Here is a 20,505-nt window from a genome sequence, read left to right as displayed (position 1 = left end):
ATAGTCCATGTAGCAATTATGTTGTCACAACAATGTAATTAAGAAAGAAGGTAACATACAAATACAATTTCTAGGTAAAAGGGCTGGTTCTATGATAGCATTTTGTAGTTTTCTGCAAATTGTATCCTACTTCATATAGTAGGTAGTAAAGCATTTAATCACTTTGATAGAGGAAATACCCTACAGAATTTTAAGGTAAAGGTAACAGATGACAGATGAGTTACTGTGTTAAAAATGTAACATGTAATCTAATTATTTTTAATTACTTATAAAAGTAATATAACTCATTATATTTGATTAGTTTTCAAACAAATGTTTTAAACTGGGAAGTAGAATTGAAAAATGTCTGGAAATGTGCCAAAAAAAGGCATTCTGCACAGCAAAGAGATACTTAGCAACAGTATGAATGTTATATTCTATATATAAAGTATTTCTTAAAATAAAATATCCACATGTAACCCCTTTGCAGTCACCAACATATTGATTAGTAAGAAGTAGTTAGTCTGTTTTTTTCAGTATCAGTAACTCAAATGTATCCAAAGTCCAGCCAAGGGGTCAATCATTGCGAATGGACCAATTTTTAATGACCCGAGGCTTGTTGTTCAAAATAAACTGTAGTTGTTCCACAACACAACATTGGTCAATTAACTTATTTTTCCCATTCACCTCAGGATGCTAAAACTATTATACGGTTTGTAGACATGCACCAATGAACTATGCAGGCCAAACTATGTGTTTTCACAAACAGACGGTAACCAGTCAAATAAGCTGAGTAGGTATAGCTGCGGCTGGAGCAACTCTACGCGACCTACGCATAAGCTATAGGACCCGCCAACCATGTGTCCACAATCAGCCTCCTTTGCTTCTTGGTCCGGAGGCACTGAAGAAAATGTTAGCTAATATGCTAGTTATGTTTAGCTAGCTATGAACGACCTCCCTATAATACATCCATGGCTATGAAGTGTTAGAAAAGAGAGGCGGTTTAGGTTAGGTAAGGGTAAGGGTCAGGGTTACATCTTATTACTTATAAAGTAAATCATGTGTTCATGTAATGAATTGATAAAGTTTGCTTTTTTAGGTCTTATATTAAGTCACTGCCATGTGGTGTTGCATGGCATTAGTGGGTTTGTCTTATACAAGTGAACTTTTTAGTGAAAGATAAAACTTGTTTTTTTTTCTCCTTTTTAAGTAAGCTACTGGTTATTATAACACGTATTAATTATATGTAACTAGTTACTCCCCAAAATGGTTGACCACTTCATTGTTTTTTGATTGCATTTTTTCCCCCTGTGGTTCACAAAGAGTCAAGGAAAAAGGGCAGTTTTCAATGATACCAAAGGTACTTCTCATGACACGCCTGATAAGGTCTAAAAGATAACTGCTCTCATCAACAGAGCTGGTTTGAGCAGATAATCGCCTGCAGTATGATAAGTGAATGAGGGCATCTTTTCTTTCCTTTGACTGCATGTCCTTTAAACAATGTGCTATTGGGTTACTTTTCTTTCTTTTCTTTGGGTTGGTACTTTGTTTTCAGGTCTTGTGGGTATATTTGAAGCTTGGGTGTCCTTGGGTTTCCTTTTACAGTATGGCAGATTCATTGTTCATGCTTTTCAACCTATTGTCTGTGCTGAAACATGATTGTGATTAAACTGTTTATCAGTAAATCTGTTCAGTTGTCTCTGTCTGCAGCTACTATGGTAAACAATTCATTGCTGCTAGTTAATTCTGGACTTTCAGAGTATAAACCACTTAACAAATAAGGTCCCCTACCCCCTCTGTTTTCACTTCAACTTTAAGAATCAGTGCTGCAGCTGCTGCACAGTATCTTACTGACAGTTTAGTCAAGATAGGAAGGTAGTCAAAATCAGTTTATTTTGGAACATGGCTGCCCACAAACTTAGAAAATATGCAGCAAATGGCTACCATTATGCCTTTTATGGGCAAACCAAAGGAATGCATGTTTACAGAGTAAATCTCATCTGGGAATGAATATTCTACCCTTTAACTTTTAGTTTTAATTCTATTCCATTTTTTTCTGGCCAGAGCATTTACTGTAACTTAGACAGCATGTCTGTTACTGCTTTCTCTCTTTTGTTTTAAATTGTCTCTACCGGCTTTGTCTGTTCAGATGTGAAGGCTTATTAGTGTTTTTTCAACAACAAAAAAATACCATACACATTTCCTTGGAGACAGAAAATACATTGTTAAAAAAAAGGGAACATGTGGGTGAATCAGAGCACGAGAGAACAAGGGAGGGGGAGCAGGAAAGGAGGACTGGGGGGGATGTTAAAGTAGGCAGGGTCTGAGAGACCAGCTGTGATTGAGGGAGAGCAGCAAGAGTATAAGTTCCCAACTTCCCGTTGCCAGCGTCACTTTCTAAGCCGGCCAGCAGCGAGTCTCCACGTCTCATCTTTCATCTCATTCTCTGCTGTGTCTCAGCTTCTCCAAAATGAGCTACAGAAAATCCACCATTCAGCAGATACCTTCTTCCCACATCTCCTTCACCCGCTCTGCACCCCAGCAGCGTGCTGCCAGCACTTATGGCGGTGCTGGTGGATCTGGGGTCCGCATTTCATCTGTCTCCACATCTTCTCTGCGGCCTGGTGCCCCCTCCTCCTCTGCCTCTTCCTTCAGGGTGAGTGGAATGGGTGGTGGTATAGGCTCAGGTTTTGGTGCGTCAATGGCAAATGGTGGTGGTGCTGGTGCTGGGATCATGGGCAATGAGAGGGGAGCCATGCAGAACCTCAACGACCGCCTGGCCAACTACCTGGCGACGGTGAGGAACCTGGAACAGGCCAATAAGGAGCTGGAGATTAAGATCAAGGAGGCTCTGGAGAGGGGAGGGCCCGACATGAGAGACTACAGCAAGTATGAACCCATCATAGAAGACCTGCGAAAACAGGTAAGTGTGTTAATGTATAATGATCATTCAAATGAAAAGTGAGAAGTTAAGGATGAAAAATTGTTGAAAATCGGGAAACTGTGGTTGTTGGTGGTTTGATTCACCAATATGAGACATAATGCAATAATTGAGGTGTTTAAAAGCTTTACAAATGCTTAATGGGGCCTCTACTGTGTTAATTCATGAGTGCATGTGATGGCAATCATCTTTACATACTGTTTCAAATGTAGACCTGCCTGTGTTAACATTGTAAATTTATAAATGTTATTCTTGAAATGGGCAGCATTTCCTTTGTAGGTTATCAAATTTCACACAAGAGAATGAAGGGTGTGGTTGCTACGCTCAGACCCTCCTCCCATAAATCTAGTTTGTGCCACAAACTGTTGGGAACTTCCTCTGATGAATCACCAGCATGTGGGCATTATCACGAGAGAAAAGCTCTCAAAGAAGCCTTTCCAAATGGTCTGGCTTGCAAATGATTCTGCAAGCATTCTCTAGTGTAGGAGGGCCTCAATGTGAAACAGATGTGTGGTAATGACACACACACACAAAGGATCTCAAACTGCCAGCATGAGAGTGTATGCACACACACACACACAGAGAGAGAGAGAGAGAGAGAGAGAGAGAGAGAGAGAGAGATGTGTGTGCGCACACTGGTTGGATAACAATCAGCTCCAGTCTGTGGAGTCAAATGTCACATTCTTCTACAGACTCCAGATCTTCAGTGTCACATAATGGCACATTGATGGTGGCACTTTGTCTCTCTGGACACCTAAAGGCACAAGTATTTCCTCTTTTCATCTGACACACAACACAGTGTATAAACTCACAAACACACTCACGCATTAAGAATTTTTTGCAGCCTCTGCACACACAAACACATACAGTGATATATACAAAGGCAATGACAGGCGGAGACAGTGCAGCTGGATGAAAATTGGAGAGAGGAAAAATCTCTCTGTATGAGTTATTCAGACAGGAAACCCATTTGTTCCAACAATGCTAAAACAAACCAGATTCTGATTTGGCACAAGAACATCCTCTTTTCCTGTCCCTCAGTTTGTGGTTCCTCTTTTTACTGAATGTTACTATGGATTCAGTCATGTTGTGGCCCTGGCGTGTAATCTGACTCTGTTGTTACATAAGGGAAATAGTGATTCAAATCATATGTTTCATTCTGTAGCTGTGTGAAACACTGCTGTCTTACAGCACCTAATGAAAGCAACGTTGAAGATGGAGGCTTCTGGTGAAACAGTTGTGTTCTTTCTAACCAGTGAAAACACTTTGATGAATTTTTTTTTCTTTGCAGATCTTTGACAAGATTGTGGACAATGCTCGTTTTGTGCTCCAGATTGACAATGCCCGTCTTGCTGCTGATGACTTCAAAGTAAAGTATGTTGTTTTAAAGTGAATCGCAGTAATTTATTTATTATATATTAGGCTTACACATCCTATTCAAAGACAGGCTGTGGTGTAAAAGTTATAGACTTTGCAAATATAATGCAGATTTTGTACACTGCATTTAGTTTAATATCTTAAAATCTAATAGAAAGGGATTTACGCAACATCTGAAACGCTTCTTTGAAACTTCTGTTATGCCCTGTAGGCCTGTTAAGTAATCCAACCATGTAGTGCATAACACCTGCAAAATGCCACCTTGGACGTAGGTCAGGGGGCCCCATAGCCATCACTCTCTTCACTCAAATTAATGCGTACCAACGAGACAGAGACTCAAAATGACCATAAAAGACAGAAGAAAAGAAAACAAGGAGTTGCAAAAACTAAAAGACACAAAAAAAGGGGCAAAACATCCATATAGAGACACCAATAACAACAAAGACACATAAAACAATGACATGGACAAACAAATCCACAAAAACATAATAACTACTAAGAGACACAAAACAACAAAAAAGGCAAAACTACCCCAAAGGCTTTGTGCCTTGCTCCCATATGTAGGAGAGGTGGTTGGGCTTTTTGCATTTTTGAGCCCAGGAGCCCACTTTCACATTATATGCTCATAATGGCATATTGTACCTTCAAACCACAAAGCACGGTGTTAATACAAGATGAGTGTGTCTGTAATGGAGTTTATGTCTGTGCACTCCTACAGGTACGACAATGAGATGGCAATCCGCCAGTCTGTGGAGGCTGACATTGCTGGGCTGAAGAGAGTCATAGATGACACCAACATGACCAGGATGAACATCGAGAGTGAGATTGAAGCTGTGAAGGAGGAGCTTGCCTTCCTCAAGAGGAACCATGAGAATGTGAGATCACAGTGCATCCAGATTACACTTTCTTATTGGAGCAGTGGCTTACAAGTCTCCTGAATGTGTTCGCTCATTTCTCTCTTTGCGTTGGTATCATAGGAGGTGATGGAGCTGAGGAATCAGATCTCCCAGTCAGGCGTGCAAGTGGACGTTGATGCTCCCAAAGGTCAGGATCTGGCCCAGATCATGGAGGACGTGAGAGGAAACTACGAGAAGATAGCCATGAAGAACGCAGAGGACCTGAAACGGTGGCATGAGAATCAGGTGATGCAGTGTGAGAAAGGGTTATCCTTTATAAGAGTGGCTGTATTTTTTGCTGCCTAACACCCTTTTCCCATCTGTCTGTCAGATTGCGGATGTGCAGGTCGAGGTATCACAGAACACAGAAGCTCTCCAGGGAGCCCAGATGGAGAGGGGTGACTTATCCCGACAGATACAGACTCTGGAAATTGAACTTGCATCTCAACAGAGCTTAGTAAGCATGCATTTTACAAACATATGCTTTATAATCTGTTTTTAAAAATCACATCAATAGCTTTAAGTTCTTGTTGCAATATTTGACATTAAAATATTGCAATCACTGCACAACACCTACCCCAAATTTTGTCATATATTTTTGTAAAACAACAAAAATTTCCCAAGTAATAATTTTTCAAAAAGTTTTGAATTTTTCTACATTAGACTTACCGACCAAAAAACATATTTGGCACACCTTTTCATTCTTCCTTTTCAATCCTTTATCAGAAAGCCTCCCTTGAGGACACATTACGCAACACAGAGCAGCGAAACAACATGGAAATGGAGAAGTACAACAACCTGATTATCTGCCTGGAAGAGGAGCTGACCAAGTTGCGCGCAAACATCCAGCAACAGACCCAAGACTACCAGACGCTGCTCAACATGAAGATGAAACTTGAGGCTGAGATCGCCACTTACAAGGGTCTGCTGGATGGTGGTGACTTCAAGTAAGGGTTAGGTGGAGGAGAAAAAAAAACAGATCCAAGCAAGGTGGTGGTGGTGGTGGTGGAGGTGAATACTTCAATCACTTGCTAGCATGGTTTGCATGGTCAAGTACAACTACATCATAGAGGGAGGCAGTAGCTACAGTCAGTTCACATGGCAAGTTCAACATGAATATTTTGAAAGTCAAAATGTTTCGTTTGTGTTTTGTACAGGCTCCAGGATGCACTGGATGAGCTGGCCGCAACGAGCTAATTTGGAAAAAAGAATCTGGGACCATCCCAACAACGAAAGCAGAGAAACCCACAACTATTCATTATGGAAAAAAATCCATGCTGGCCCAATTAACTAAAGCCAAATTTGATCCAAGATCACATACTGTGCAACCATAATTGATTTAAGCAATACTGAATAAAGGCATTCAGCCACAGCGCAGAGAATCAGGCAGGGCTATTTGAAATAAAACCATTGGCTGACCTAATATCAAAATAAAAATGAATAAAAAAACACTTGTTGACCCACAGATGTGGCTCTTGTGCCTTTGTTATCATTACACAATGTGAGAATATGCATGTTATGTTTTGTCATAAGGTATTGTCATATTTATTTCCCTTTTTGATTGAGAAGCATAAAGGAATGGCATAATATTATTGACAGATGATTATGTCATTTATCCTGACCACACCCTACAAAAGAATGACTGACTATTTACATGATTTGATTTTATTGCTGTCTTAATTATGAAAAATAATGTTACTATAATTGTTTGCCTGGTTTGCCATGTGCAAACCAGGCTGGATGCTTACAGCTGCCTTAATTTATTTTTGGCCACTAGGGGGCAGAAGAACTTAAAAACAAGCCAAGAGACATACTCCCTAAATATTATTGCCTTTAAAAAATGTGCAATATTATCTCACCTATTCACTCCAGTTTATTCTCACTCAGCTTCTCTTGTTCACAGCTTAATAGACTGGTTTATAAGATGAAGGCTGTCATTTAGAATACAGTGCATACTCTGCCGAGCTGAACATTTGAAAAATGTATTCTTTTAATCATGTTTTTCTCCAGTTTAATACTGCTACACTTTAAAGGTTTTTGTTCTTAATTTGGGTATTTCCATGTACTACTTTCTACATATATCAGAAATAGAATTGCATCTTTTTACTTCATTCATTTGACAGCTGTAGCTACTTGTTTCCAGACAAACATTTTGCATTAAGAAGCATATGATGAACTTGTAAAATAGGATACATTCTTTTAGAATAATTAAAGGTGTAAAATTAGCATGTTAGCCCCCATTTAAACATGAAAGTAGCAGAGGACTTTTATTTTTGATAAAATTCACACCATGCAAAAATTCATCATGCAGGAAGGATTTGATGCTCAAAATTATCTTTTGAAGAACCCCAAACCCCCCATTTCATATAATGGTTCCTCAGCTAACTCAACAGCCTACATTTACTCAAGTATTTGGGTCTCTCTTCTTTAAAAAAAAAATACATTTGAGTTGTTGTTTTTTTGTTGTTGTTGTTGTTGTTGTTTCCCCTCATGATTTTAGGAGTGTTTTTTGGGTTAAGGTTTTTTTTGGGGTTATTTTAAGATTTGGCCGTATTGGGCCCTTTTCCTTTTAATAGGGTAGTTAAAGTACATTTCTCTGGTTATACTTACTTACTTTACTTAAGTAGGCCTTTCCTTTTAGACTTTTTCTTGTAACGGAGTATTGTCACAGGGTGGTATTAATACTTTTAATCAAGTAAGGGATCAGGATAGGACATGTCACTTTTTGGTAGATGTGGCTGAGGAGGCAAACAAGGGAGGAGATCATGGGGAGGAGACAGGCTCGTGAACGGCGAAGCGCGCTCCCGACAATAAACCTCTGACGCCTTCATCCGGGAACTACTACGAACTCGTTCTCCAACATGGCGGCGTCAGGTGAGGTTTATGAGGGTGAACGATCTGGGTCGGTTGGAGGGGATTTCAGCGGGTTATACCTCGATACAGTCAAACATATGCGGTTTTAGGATTGTTAATGCCTCGTCTTGTTGGTTGGCGTCGTTGTCCCGCGTGTAAAAATCGGTTCGTCGGTTGTTTTGGCCTGGTAAAGACGTAACTGCTGGAGGAAGGCGAATGAACGAAGCAGCGACTTGCACAATCTGAAAATTTAAACCTACATTTAATGCGGTATTTTCTCATGAAAACTGTTATTATAGTGTTTGGGTTGTCTGCTTCCGGGTTTACACGGTATTACGTGAGTTGGATATTGTGTGGCATGCTGCGAAAGGCTGCTAACTGCGTGCAGAGCCTTCACATTGTATCCCCGTAGCGGGGCTCGCCGTGGCGCTCAGAGCAGATAAGCATCGGGCGCAAGCGCGTTTCGTGGAGGAGGGGTTGGGCCGAGGAGTCCGGGCTGCCCGAGGAGTCTCCCCACGTGTGCAGCCTGCCTCCCTGGTGTCGGTGTTTGATGAAACGGGGCAGCTGGGCCTGTTTGGTCGCATGCTAAACACTTCCCTGGCAGCTTCACAACTTTGAGGCGTCCCATCCGGCCGGCCAAGTCCTGCTTCCATGATGGCGCACTTGGATCCTGGCGCTGCGACGTGCACTGCCACTAGGCCCTAAAACCTAGCTAGCTAAGCAGGGATACCTCCCCCGTCAGCACTCCTTTGCTGACTAAGCCCGCATAGGCATGAAGACAAAAGCGATCTGCGTAGATGACAAACAACTTGCGTGTTTGCACTGGCAGTGTTGGCCATTGTAGCTGATATGCTATTAGCAGAAGTCTGCCAAAAGTTATCCTTCCGCAGCTTCTAGCTTGCTAATGTCACATTAGTGCGGAGCGCTAAGAAATCTACGAAGCTGTCAGTATATTATTTTTTATTATTTGTTTCGTTTTGTTTGTTTATTTTAGACAGTCCAAGCAGTCGAGGCCAGTTAGGCCTGTTAATTGTAAACAATGACTTAGCATTATGCAGTGGGAAAGAGTTGTTAAGCGTCTGTTTTGCTCTCTGTATGTGTGCAGGTTTGTAGCGATGTGTGTAAAGAATGTCCTGACAGCTGGGATTTTCACAATAAAGCTCCCAGCCAGCTTTGTGGCTCCCCTCTTTTTGCTTCAGACCAAAACAAGCCCGACCTGCTCTATGAGTTGATCTGTGTGAAGCCCCCATGGGCTACTGGCAACTGTTTGCCTTTCAGATAGACACTATGAGGAATGTTCTGCGATGCAAATATGGCTCATTGATTCAGACTCCAAGTGATTCCTCGAAAATGCCGCAAACGTGGATCGGTGTTGTAAACATGTTACAACTAATGCACTTTCCACTGCAATCTTGGAGATGAACAAATGACGACGAGCCTTTTCTGACCCGTTGGACAGGCAGACAGCTCCCTGTGTGTTTATTTTCCATTAGGAAATTAAGTTAGGGTTTTTGTTATCACTCACACATTGCAGCTCTCTAACACTACAAATAGTGTTTGTCTGTGTAGAGATGCAGCTGTCCACATGAGTGGAGAGACAAACACACACAGAGACAAAAACCCAGACAGTTATGTTGGTGTAGAAGAATGAATGTCTCAGTGGTGCAGCATTTCTCTACTTTAATATTGTGTCATTTTTTTGTTTGTTGTTAAAAATCATAGCTGAAATACAATAAAAGCTAGTGAAGCACACTGGCAAGAGTTTTGACACTATAATTATAATAAATTTACACACCACCTGTAACATCTGCTTTTCCCAAACTTGCAGTGTGATGTTTTTTTATTTCTTTTTTTTTTTACCATCTTTGAATTTCTAATATATCAGGTTTGTTAAAGAAAACCATGGTGTGTGGATAAAAGCTTTAAAGACTTCCTTGATGGACATGTTTCAGTCATGGTTGACAATGTACTCTGTGCTCATCTCCTTTCTAGCTAAGAAGAAGAATAAGAAGGGGAAGACCCTCACTTTGACTGACTTCCTGGCGGAGGACAGTGGAGGCAGTAATGTAGTCCCCAGCTACCCTGCCAAGTCTACTAGTTGGGCTGATGAGACTGATGACCTGGATGGAGATGGTGAGCACACACTAAACTTCACACATAAAGAATGTATTTTGCAAACCTCAAATCTGTCTTGCATTTTCCATTCAACATGAGTAAGATCAATATCACTCTTTTGCTAGGTTATCTTTTGGTTTAGTGGGGAGAAATAAAGATATGTTGAGGGTTGTAGTCACTGAATGTAAAATGAGCAAACGTGGTCTTGCTTCATTTATGTATGTGTTGTGGCAGAGCCGTATTGATTTTTTTTGTTTTTGCTTAAGTATATGGAAATAAAAAGGCCTAGGCAAATGCACAATGCAGTGTTTCCGACATAGTTCAAATCTGTGAGTGGTAGTAGCCGACCTGACATTTCTGTGTCACCTCTCTAAATGTACACGTTTTTAGGGGTCTGTGAATGCAGCGCAGACAGAACTTGAGTTCTTTTTTCCAGCAGCAGCAGTTTCAGGAGTCGGAGCCGCAAGGTGGATAATTAATCCATCAGTCCAGTTGGAGCTGATCAGATCAGAAACCCTGATGTAAACACAATACGATAGGAGGGTGATACTCATGCCCACTAGGCCCTTTAAATGCATGTTGCCAAGAATAGCTGTCTGGAACCCATGATACAAATATTTTAAAATGAATAAAGTCATGAAATACTTTCAGATGATGGCATAACTCCATTCTGCAAAAGTTCTGAAGGTTATTATTGAAGCTGTTCAGCCTGCAGAGCTGTTTTTTTCCCGTATAAGACTTGAATCTTGTGTTTGAGAGAGTGAGTGACAGGGAAAGAGATGCTGCATTATTGCGCGCAGCGTTACTTTAAGTTATTGAAAACTTATTCTGAACGCTGCTTTGTCACTTTGTGAAACCTGGTTTCTTGTTCTGGATGTTGATAAGTGACTAATCTCCATTAAGACTCTCTGTAACGAAGTCTTTCTTGCATGTCAGAATGCAAGAGCTCCATGAAATGAACGGCCTGGTCTAAAAGAGAAAATGATCGGTTGTTGCTCAATAACCGAAAGGTAGTTTTGGTTTAGTATTTACAAAAATAAATGTCTATCTTCTCATCCCTCCAGTCTCGACCTCGTGGCACACGGAGGAGGATTCATACCGGGCACCGCCCATTGACCGCTCCATCCTGCCCACAGCGCCTCGCTCAGCTCGTGAACCCAATATCGACCGGTCCCGCTTGCCCCGCAGCCCGCCTTACACGGCCTTCCTGGGCAACCTGCCCTATGATGTCACTGAAGACTCGATCAAAGATTTCTTCCGCGGCTTGGCAGTAGGTGTACCACACACACACACACATGCATGCAAGGTCTGAAAGGAAAGTTTAAACACTGCAGTGGAAATGTAGTTTGTGTGTGTTTAAAAAAAAAAAAAAAAAAAAAAAAACAGGATACACAGGTCAACCTGGTTTCTCTTTGTATCTTCAGGTTTTGTTTGTTTTTATTTAGCCTAGCTTTGTAAAAGTGCTGTTTCGGTAACAGCAAAAGGATCTCAGTCATAAAACTTTGGCTGAAAAACTTTGAACTACTCAGCCAGCGCTGAAGTGTATCTGAAACACATACACACATTTTGATAATGAGGTCCTCTCATGCCTTTCTCATGTTCTCGTTTTATAAAGTCTCTTACCTTAAATCGGGACAACCTGTCAACCTGCATGTCATAAAATTAGTGTGAAAACTTAGCAAATTTGTCAATGTAGTCCTGATCTGTTATTTCTTTTTAGGTTCAGAAAATTTTAGATAAAACAATTTTGATCAAACGTTGGGTGTTAACGGTATTTTCATGGAGTCTAACGTAAGCTGGCACACTTGTTGCTCCAAATTCCACGTGTGCAATGTTACTGATGTTAACGCTCTGGGACTACTCATTTAACATTACTAATGAAGCCATTTTGCCATCAAGTACAACATAAGTTGAGCTCCTCACTAACTTAACACAAACATTAGATTGCTCCAATTTATTATGCTAAGGTAAAAGCAAAGCTATTCCTGTGAAAAATGATGTGAGTAAATGCAAGACAGGTGGCAACTTTGGTAAAGGTTTACTTAAGTATAACTGTGGTTTGTGAATTTAATGTTTTTATTTCAGAATGAGAGAGAACTTAGAGAGAGGGGCAGGTTTTAAAGCACTTTGAGACAGGTGTGAGATTTGAACTGATGCTCTCCATACATTACTTTTTCAGCAGTAAGATTTCATTAATTCTAGGGAGAGTTTCTCCCGATATCCTCGTGCTACAATCGACTGAATCCACATTTTAAATCTGATAATGAAAAAAAAATCTGCATGCCCCCAGACCTTGCTGCAGGGTTCACATCTTTGTTGCCGTTTTCACCCCTGATGAGTTGCCATCCCTGTAGACCAGAAATGAATGACACCTGTCCATCTTATCAACCCATTTATTCCATATTTTTGACTTGGATATTGCTCTGTGTTTCTCCTGATTTTTTTATGGGTGAACTAAACAGTGTTTGGTCCAGATCTGTGCATTCTCTGTTTTATGTTATTGTGTCGCCACCTTCATCACCAGATCAGTGCAGTGCGTCTCCCTCGAGAGCCCAGTAACCCAGAGAGGCTCAAGGGCTTTGGCTATGCTGAATTTGATGATGTGGACTCTCTCCTGAGGGCTCTGAGTCTCAATGAGGAGGTGAGGGGATGCAACAAGAACTGTTTTTGTCTTTCTGCATTGTATTTTAACACCTGGATCTGAACTAGAACAACTTAGTGTACAACGTAACCATTGTTGTACTGTACAATAAAAGCTTGTGTTAGAGTTTATTTATTGGCCTTGCTGTACAGAATGAACACTTTACTATAAAAGACCATCAGTTTCTTTTTCTCATAAAAAATAATACCAGAAATATGACTATTTGTCCTGTCTTTTTGTTCATGCCTACAGAATCTGGGAAACCGAAGGATCCGTGTTGATATTGCAGACCAGTCTAATGACAAAGGTACATTGCTAACTCCTTTGCTGGGACTTTTTCTGGCCACTATGACAACCTTTTTATCGTCAGTTAGCAAATGAAAATATGTCCCCAAAATTTCATATTCTAGAGTTAAACCTAAGATCTCCTATTCTTTTTCCTCACACCTCAGAGAGAGACAATGGACCTATGGGAGGACGAGACAGGGGTGGCCGGATGTCGGACATGGGTCCCGACAAGACAGACAGTGACTGGAGGGCCCGGCCCAGTGCAGATGCTGACGATGGGCCTCCCAGGAGAGATGATGCCTTTGGAGAGAGTGAGTCAGAGTTGGCTTTTTTTGTGCTTCGACATCTATATTTACTTCAGACATGATATCAGGATAATTTTCCGAGGAGCTTTGGACAGAAGGAAAACTATTTCTACATATCCATGGTTAGCAATCCAAATCTCACTTTGATAACATTGATACAACATTCATGTCCAAAGAGAATATCACTTGAAACAATTTGTTACACCAAGCTAACTATTCAAATTCACTCACTTTGCAAAATGTTTTTTCCTGATTTTGCTTTGGGGTGACGGCCTTTCAGTTGTAAACCATGTTAAAGTGCTTTTCGTGTTTTTATCCAGAATATTAACTTGACTGCAAATCTAGTGCATTTCTTCCCTCCAGGCTCTATTTGTTTCTGACACAGAATCAAGTTAACAAGCATCATTATTCTGTTACAATTCTTGCAGGATCACGGGACCGCTATGAGTCGGATCGTTACAGAGATGGGCCACGGCGGGACAATGACCGCTATGAAGGAGGAAGAGACCGCTACCGGGATCGTTACGATGACAGAGACCGCAGAGACTTCGATAGGGGAGGTGTGTTGTGCTTGTTTGGACCTTGTGTTCAGAGTCAGATCTACCTGGCTGTAACAGCAACTCTTTGCGTCCTGATCATAAAATCCCCAAAGTGTTCTTTAACATGTCCATCCTAATCACGTCATTGGCTTGCATGACTCCCTGATGGCTAGTTGATAAACTTCCATTTCCATGTCTAACGAGTCATCTCACTTGCCTGCCATCAAGGTTTTGACTCTCGTGGTGGTGGTGGAGGTCGTCGTGCCTTTGGCAGTGGCTTCCGCCGCGATTATGATGACAGTCGGGGTAGCAGTGATCGTTATGGTGACCGGGATCGTTATGGCGACCGTGACGAGCGGTATGAGAGGCGGGATGAGAGACGCGAGGAGAGAGGTGAGAGTACAACATAGAAATCGCCAGAATTATTTCACTGAACAAAGCAAATAAGGTTGTGAGTGTTGGTGTCTTCGTGCGTTACATTTGATGGTAATTTTGGTGTTCTTTATTTATCCCTCATTCAATTAATGTAAATGAAAAAATCATTTTCAAAGTTATGAATTATGCTGAGATATTTTCACATTTAGAGTCTGTTATTAAGCGTGTTTGTTTTTTGTCAAAGGGTTTGATTATGCTAACACCATCTCCAGATACTCACAGCCACACCACTCCATATTAATATTACATTTTCCTCTTCTTACACCAGCTCCTCAGCAGAGACCCAAGTTGAACCTTAAGCCCCGTAGCGTGCCCAAGGAGGAGGACGGTAGCGGTGGTGGAACTTCCCCAGCAGCGGCTCAGAGCTCTGGCAGCAGGGCCTCCTCCATCTTTGGTGCGGCCAAGCCGGTTGACACAGCAGCCAAGGAGAGGGAGGTGGAGGAGAGGCTGAAGAAACAGGAGGAGAGGCTGCAGAGGCAGCTGGAGGAGGACAAAGGCCGGGCACCCGAAAGAAAGATGCGAGACAGGTCAGCGGTTGACATTTATGGTCATGGTGTAGTTTTTGATGAGATGGTGACAACTAAACCTTTACTGTAGTTAGCATGTTTTGTTTTTTTATCATAGTTATAAACTCCTCGTGGGCAGACACGTTGAACTGAAGAATTTAGTGGGAAAATTCTGCTGCATTAAAATCACAGGGCAACAAGAATCTATATGATTACGTGTTCTGTGAAAAAAATAGTGTGTAGCCCCTCTTCTACTATTTTAGCTGTGTTTGGCCTAAGAGCTGCAGCGTCACATTGAAAGCAGTGCGATGTGAAGTCTGTCCATATTCTGAGAACTATCACCATTTTGATCCCACTGGAGTATGCAGGCCTCTGTAAGCTTTTTCCGTTGTTTTCAGGGACCCAAGCTGGCGCCACGAAGAATCTCATACTGAGCGATCTCGCACAGGAAGCGAATCTTCACAGCATGGAAGTACTTCTGGAAGAGGTACTGTTGCATTTCACTTTCATAGAGCTTTGCTTCAGCAGTATGATTTCTCCTTTGAAACCTAAAGAGGCACTACAGCATTCATAAGTGGCTGTGTAACTTATTTTTCTGTCTGTCTTTCTACGTGAGACTTTAAATCAATACACAGTTATCACCACAGGACCTGTGTTCTATTTGTCCTATTAATCAAAATCAACTCAGTCTGTAATCTTTGATAAAACAGAAATCAAAGTTTTAATTTTTTGTACCCATTTAGTTAAAATATCTTCAGGGAAAAAAACGACAAATCCAAGACAAACTAATAATAGTGAACATCTCATCAAGTGGTAAAAGTGTTGAAAAATAATCTTAGGTGACATAAAGCATGAGGAAAAAACATGCTGTCCTTTTCATCCATCAGGTTCCCGGTGTCGAGATAGCGAGCGCTCTGGGGAGAATGAGGTGTTCAGTGGACGAGAAGGTGAGCCCTCCTCACCCGGGTCCTCCCCCCAGCCCCCCTCCACCAGTTCCTCCAAGGAGCCGCTGAAGGTGATGCCTGCACCTCCTCCAAAGGAGAACGCCTGGGCCAAGAGAAGCGCAGCCAGCACGGGCTCCAGCGAGGGTGATGGACGACCTCCGACCTCTCCTGTCTCCCCGAGTGGTTCAGCTCCTCCCAAGCTCAGGTGAGAACTCCTGCAGCACACTGCTCAGAAACAGCCATTTCAAAACATCTCACACCCAGAATTGTCTTTCAAAGACTTTTAGAAAAGTGATTTTGATGCCCCTTTCTGACTGTTGTTACTTTCTCTTTGGTTCCTGAAGTTCTGCCGATGAAAGAGGATCTGAGAAAGGTAAGGCCTACTGACGACTTAGGGATTTCACCCAAACCAAACCAGAGTAGACTGTGAATAAAAGTGATCCAACCATAGCATCTGAAGAGGCCTCCACCACGACAAAGGAAGGGCATTCATGACAGCAGAAAGAACTTGCCGAAATCTGCAAAAATGTGCGACTTGAAGTCAACACGCTCATAAGCAACCCTTTGAGACAAAAAAGATCATACCACACAAAACAAAAAATTGTAGAAGGACGAAAATGAGACAGTGTAAGTGTTTTTTTTTAGATCCCTTCCACTACCAACTAAATTACAAATTTTAGGACCAGTGTTAAAGCCATGTTATCTAAATCAGATTGGATTATGGTCTGTAAGGACCATTTTAGGACATTTTAGGACATCTCAAACTCTTCTTGTCAAGCTCGGTTCAGACTAGGCTCAGCTTTCTTTGACTTTGACTATTTTTTGCTTTCTGTGCTTTGAGCTAAAAGCTAATGCTAACATGCATGTGCACAACCATAAGATGTTAACATGCTAACAACGTGTAGTCTGGAGACATTGTAATGCTTGCTTGATCTTGAATAACTTATGTGAATTCACCACTTGTTTAGTAGTCCATCCAACAGTTAATAAGATATTTAACTCTGGACCAAAGTGTTTGATACAAAGACCAACTGGCGCTGCCATCTCTTGAGCATTGTTGCTGGCCTGGCTAAAAAGTAAAAGTGTAATTTCTATTTATCTGGAAACCCTCCTATAAAGTTTCATCTTGGACTGTGGTCAACAGTCTACACAGTGTCCATGTTAATTGTGGATTTTTTTGGCAGCTTCAGTTAAGTGTGGCTGTAGCTGCAGAAAATTGCTATCTGAGGCCAGATTCAGACTCTTTTGAAGAGATTTCCTTTCGTGATCATTGATATGAAAATGGTTTAGAAACTCTTGTAGGCAACTTAGGTCTGCATTCTGTGAAGTCCATGAAAGGTCAAACGTGACATAGACAGGGTGTCAGTTCATTATGCAGCGCAAGTTATATGAGAGCTCCAGTGCTTTTGATCAAGACTGGATCATTTATATGAGGTGCAAGAGCAGCTTTTATCCTTACCTATTACCCTACTTCATAACTGTATCATAATGGACACATTTGGCAAAATGAGGATGTCTCTGACAGGAGGTGGTCATAAACTCATAGTGTATTCATTACAAGGGGAGCACTGAAATATGTCTCACATTATTAGTCTCATTGTTGTACAAATAATCATTTCCACATGCCCCACAGTTCTGACTTAAAATATCAGGATCGGACTCGAGCAGTCTGGCCACAGTGTTTTCAGCGTTTCATTGGAACAGGACTTTTCTATTGTTTTGAAAACATTTGGAACAATTTAATGCCAAAATCAAATTTAAATCAAATGAGTAAAAACTGAAGAAGCTCGGCTTGCATTCAAATCAGTTGTGCACCTCTCATTTGGCCCTACATCAGTGACTAACACTTTTTGAATCCAACCCAGTGGCTTTTCATGCTGCAGTGTGTTGTGAGTGTAGTCTACTGTATGAAGTCCAACAACCTCCCTTCACTCGACTGTCTGGCTTCTCCTTTAAGATGAGAACAAGGCTGATGGTGTGCGTCGGGACCGGGGGCCCCCACGGGCACGAGGGGGGCCTGCAGGGCCTGGAGCAGGGCGGGGCCGAGGAGAGGGGCCCAACAGAGACCGAAGAAAGGAGGCAGACAGGTCAGCCACCCAAAGCTAGCCACTCCGAAGTTCCTAATGAGACAGGGAGGACATTTACTGGGCATCTGTAAAGAATGGCCTAAGCTCAGTTACACAACTGATGATGCAGACAGTTACATTCACTTTGATGCAGAACAGGAAATGATCAATTTGAGTGCCAAACTTCAACAGTACAACATAATTTGGACATTTCTAAATTTTATGTGAAACGTTTCTTCTAAAAATGAGAACTGAGCGTTGTGTGAACTGGATGCCAAGCAGCTTTGGATGCAAATTTTCAAATGATAAAAAATGAGCATAATTTGTGCTCCTGTAGTTTGTCTTTTTCAAGCCGTGTGTGTTTGAAGATTCACAGCAAGGGTCATCTCTTCAGCACTGAGGTCTATCAATAAATTTTAACCTCAGTGTTCGCTTTGATTGTAGAAGGGATAACAGAAGAGACCGAGACTCCAGACCACCCCCAGAGCCAAAGAAATTTGAAGAAACCCCAACCCCCGTAAGTCCTTCACTGCCAAGGATAAGTCAGACATTAACGTCACCGAAATTAATCTTCATTAAAAGGTTTCCATAAAGCCTACAGTTGTTTTTAGCAGTGCTCCCCCGCACATGATAGGTTTTAAAAACACCCTCCTTTATTTACAGTAGATAAACAGCCCATCATCAGTCATAAATTAGTTGTCCCTAATGTCAGTCCCTCTTTAGAACAATCTTTTCTATAATATGTGCTCTTATTTGTTGAGCATCCAAAGCAAAATGCACTGATCTAGATTCTGTTTTGTTGTGCCTTCAGAAGTTCAGCTCAGCCAGTAAGTACGCCGCTTTGCTAATGGATGGAGACCAAGGAGATGATGCAGAGGACGTAGAATAGAGAGCGAATAACGAGACGAGGCCCGAAAGTGCAAGAAGAGGAGAAAAACGACGTCCGCAGAAAAAAAAAAAAATCTCACATAGCTTATGAAAAAAACTTCTCACATGGACAAGGCTCCTGGGAGGACATCACTCCCTCCTTCCTTTCCTCCTGCAAACCTGTCCTTTACTTTCAAAACACCCTCCCTCCCCCGCCCCACCTTCAGGACTATTCAGCTTCTTAAGAATAGTCACATACTGGACTTGTTTTAAAATGGAAAAAAGGAGTAGCTGACACATGGAAAACTGATGGATAACATTGAATTAATTGTAATAAATAAATGGAAAAAGTGGGGGAAAAAATGAATTTGTATATTTGTGAATCACAGTTGTGGTAATGTTGGATGATATGACAGAAGATGTAGTTTACTAAGTGGAATCTGTTTTTTTAATTTTTAGCCATTTTTGAGTTATTGACTTGCATAATTCACAGATTAAATGCATAACTATTCATCATAAGCCCTTTTTATTCTTTAGTAAATAATTTAGTATTATAGAATTATTTTCAATAATTTTCTTAAATTCATTCATGAAAATTGGTGAAGAATATCCTGTCTTCCAATACCAGCAGTCATAAATCCTGAGACTGGTTACTAATTGAAAAAAAAAATGTTTGTCATTATGTGTACACCATTCAACAAAGTAGAGGACTGTGTCATACACTAAAGTATTGCAGGAGGGACTTGTATGTCTAAAGAAAAAACGCCGTTACAAGATTCTTACTCATAGAGAATCAATCAAGTGCCAATACTATTATGCCCAATCATTGTACTGACGTCTCTCTATCTCTACACCTTCTGACAAAATAATCAAATCAATTAAAGGCTCATAATGGTCGTTTCCAGCCATCTTAGAAATTCTCCACAGCTGTCTAAGTCATTCAGTCCTCCTGAAGTGAGGAAAACAAGTATTTGGGGAAAGTCTGGAGTTGCCTATAGCAGGATGTGACGAGTTACATGAGATTACATGAACCTGTCTTCCAATTTGCAATAAATTGGGGTCATTATGTGCATTGAAATAGTATGTCGTCATTGTTTATGGAAGCATTACTGGAGGAACTCAGGTCAAGGGCCAAAAGTAAAAATATTTTAAGGAACAGTTCACCCCAAAATCCAAAATACATATTTATCTTCTTTACTGTAATCCTATTTGCCAGTCCAAATTGTTTTTGTGTGAGCTGTTGAGTGTTGGATATATCAGCTGTAGAGATGTCTGCCTTTTCTCTAATGTACAGCTCGCATGCTTCCCTCCATGCAATAAAATGGTTTTCAAATGAATTTTCTGAAAAGAAGGCAGATATCTCTGATATCTCCATCACTGTGCAACTCACACTAAATAGCACTACAGGAGAGATGGAAAAACATATTTTTTTTACTTTGGGTTGAATTGTGCCTTTAACACAGATTTCGTGCTTGCCTTTTAAAGTGTTGTCTATATAAACATGATTAGGCCCTACATATTTAGGTGACAGCGTATTGTTATTTAAAAAAGAAAAATACCATGCAACTGTGTCAGTCATGTGATGGTGAATTTCATCATCAAGTGCATCCTTTTTATATGCAACGACAAAGTATATTCCTCTGCTTGGTGTGGTCTCCTGGTGTGGTCTGTGAGGATTTCTTCAGTCTAACCTCCTGCTGAGGGCCGCACTCCTGGTGACAGCTGGTCAGGATCCCGCTGAGCTTCACATCCC

General features: G+C 41.2%; 2 protein-coding genes across 6 annotated transcripts; both read left to right on the top strand.

Annotated features, from left to right (window-relative positions):
• The first annotated feature begins 2,336 nt into the window (after positions 1-2,336).
• On the top strand, positions 2,337-6,658 carry LOC121954066 (keratin, type I cytoskeletal 18-like). 2 transcript variants are annotated; one of them, XR_006106540.1, is made up of 7 exons: positions 2,337-2,902; positions 4,212-4,294; positions 5,016-5,172; positions 5,275-5,439; positions 5,525-5,650; positions 5,920-6,204; positions 6,351-6,658. XR_006106540.1 is itself a non-coding variant. In XM_042501390.1 (7 exons), exons 1-7 carry the CDS (start codon positions 2,450-2,452, stop codon positions 6,388-6,390), a joined length of 1,245 nt encoding a protein of 414 aa, XP_042357324.1. In that variant the 5' UTR covers positions 2,344-2,449; the 3' UTR covers positions 6,391-6,658. The 2 variants fall into 2 exon arrangements, 1 of the variants encoding a protein (XP_042357324.1); XM_042501390.1 differs by having other exon boundaries at positions 2,344-2,902; positions 5,920-6,140.
• A 1,343-nt stretch (positions 6,659-8,001) lies between these two features.
• On the top strand, positions 8,002-19,830 carry eif4ba (eukaryotic translation initiation factor 4Ba). 4 transcript variants are annotated; one of them, XM_042501366.1, is made up of 15 exons: positions 8,002-8,067; positions 10,039-10,179; positions 11,226-11,431; positions 12,686-12,802; positions 13,055-13,109; positions 13,255-13,401; positions 13,824-13,955; positions 14,163-14,327; positions 14,638-14,896; positions 15,274-15,362; positions 15,763-16,024; positions 16,164-16,192; positions 17,777-17,906; positions 18,330-18,402; positions 18,697-19,830. In XM_042501366.1, the coding sequence occupies exons 1-15, from the start codon at positions 8,055-8,057 to the stop codon at positions 18,772-18,774; spliced, it is 1,896 nt and encodes a 631-aa protein (XP_042357300.1). In that variant the 5' UTR covers positions 8,002-8,054; the 3' UTR covers positions 18,775-19,830. The 4 variants fall into 4 exon arrangements, with proteins under 4 accessions (XP_042357300.1, XP_042357290.1, XP_042357306.1 ...); XM_042501356.1 differs by lacking the exon at positions 8,002-8,067 and having other exon boundaries at positions 10,011-10,179; XM_042501372.1 differs by lacking the exons at positions 8,002-8,067; positions 17,777-17,906 and having other exon boundaries at positions 10,011-10,179.
• Positions 19,831-20,505: the final 675 nt, after the last annotated feature.

This window comes from Plectropomus leopardus, chromosome 2 (genome assembly GCF_008729295.1).
Source record: "Plectropomus leopardus isolate mb chromosome 2, YSFRI_Pleo_2.0, whole genome shotgun sequence".
In the NCBI taxonomy this organism is placed as follows: Eukaryota; Metazoa; Chordata; class Actinopteri; order Perciformes; family Serranidae; genus Plectropomus; species Plectropomus leopardus.
Note: the sequence above shows the minus strand (reverse complement) of the source record. Positions and strands in the feature narration are given on the sequence as shown.

Bases quoted from the DNA above. Each gene is read 5' to 3' on its own strand.
- LOC121954066 (XM_042501390.1), top strand. From the start codon at position 2,450: ATGAGCTACAGAAAATCCACCATTCAGCAGATACCTTCTTCCCACATC. The intron at 5,651-5,919 runs GTAAGCATGCAT...ATCCTTTATCAG, and splicing joins TTGCATCTCAACAGAGCTTA to AAAGCCTCCCTTGAGGACAC. The intron at 6,141-6,350 runs GTAAGGGTTAGG...TGTTTTGTACAG, and splicing joins CTGGATGGTGGTGACTTCAA to GCTCCAGGATGCACTGGATG.
- eif4ba (XM_042501356.1), top strand. From the start codon at position 10,011: ATGTACTCTGTGCTCATCTCCTTTCTAGCTAAGAAGAAGAATAAGAAG. The intron at 13,110-13,254 runs GTACATTGCTAA...CTCACACCTCAG, and splicing joins AGACCAGTCTAATGACAAAG to AGAGAGACAATGGACCTATG. The intron at 14,897-15,273 runs GTCAGCGGTTGA...CGTTGTTTTCAG, and splicing joins GAAAGAAAGATGCGAGACAG to GGACCCAAGCTGGCGCCACG.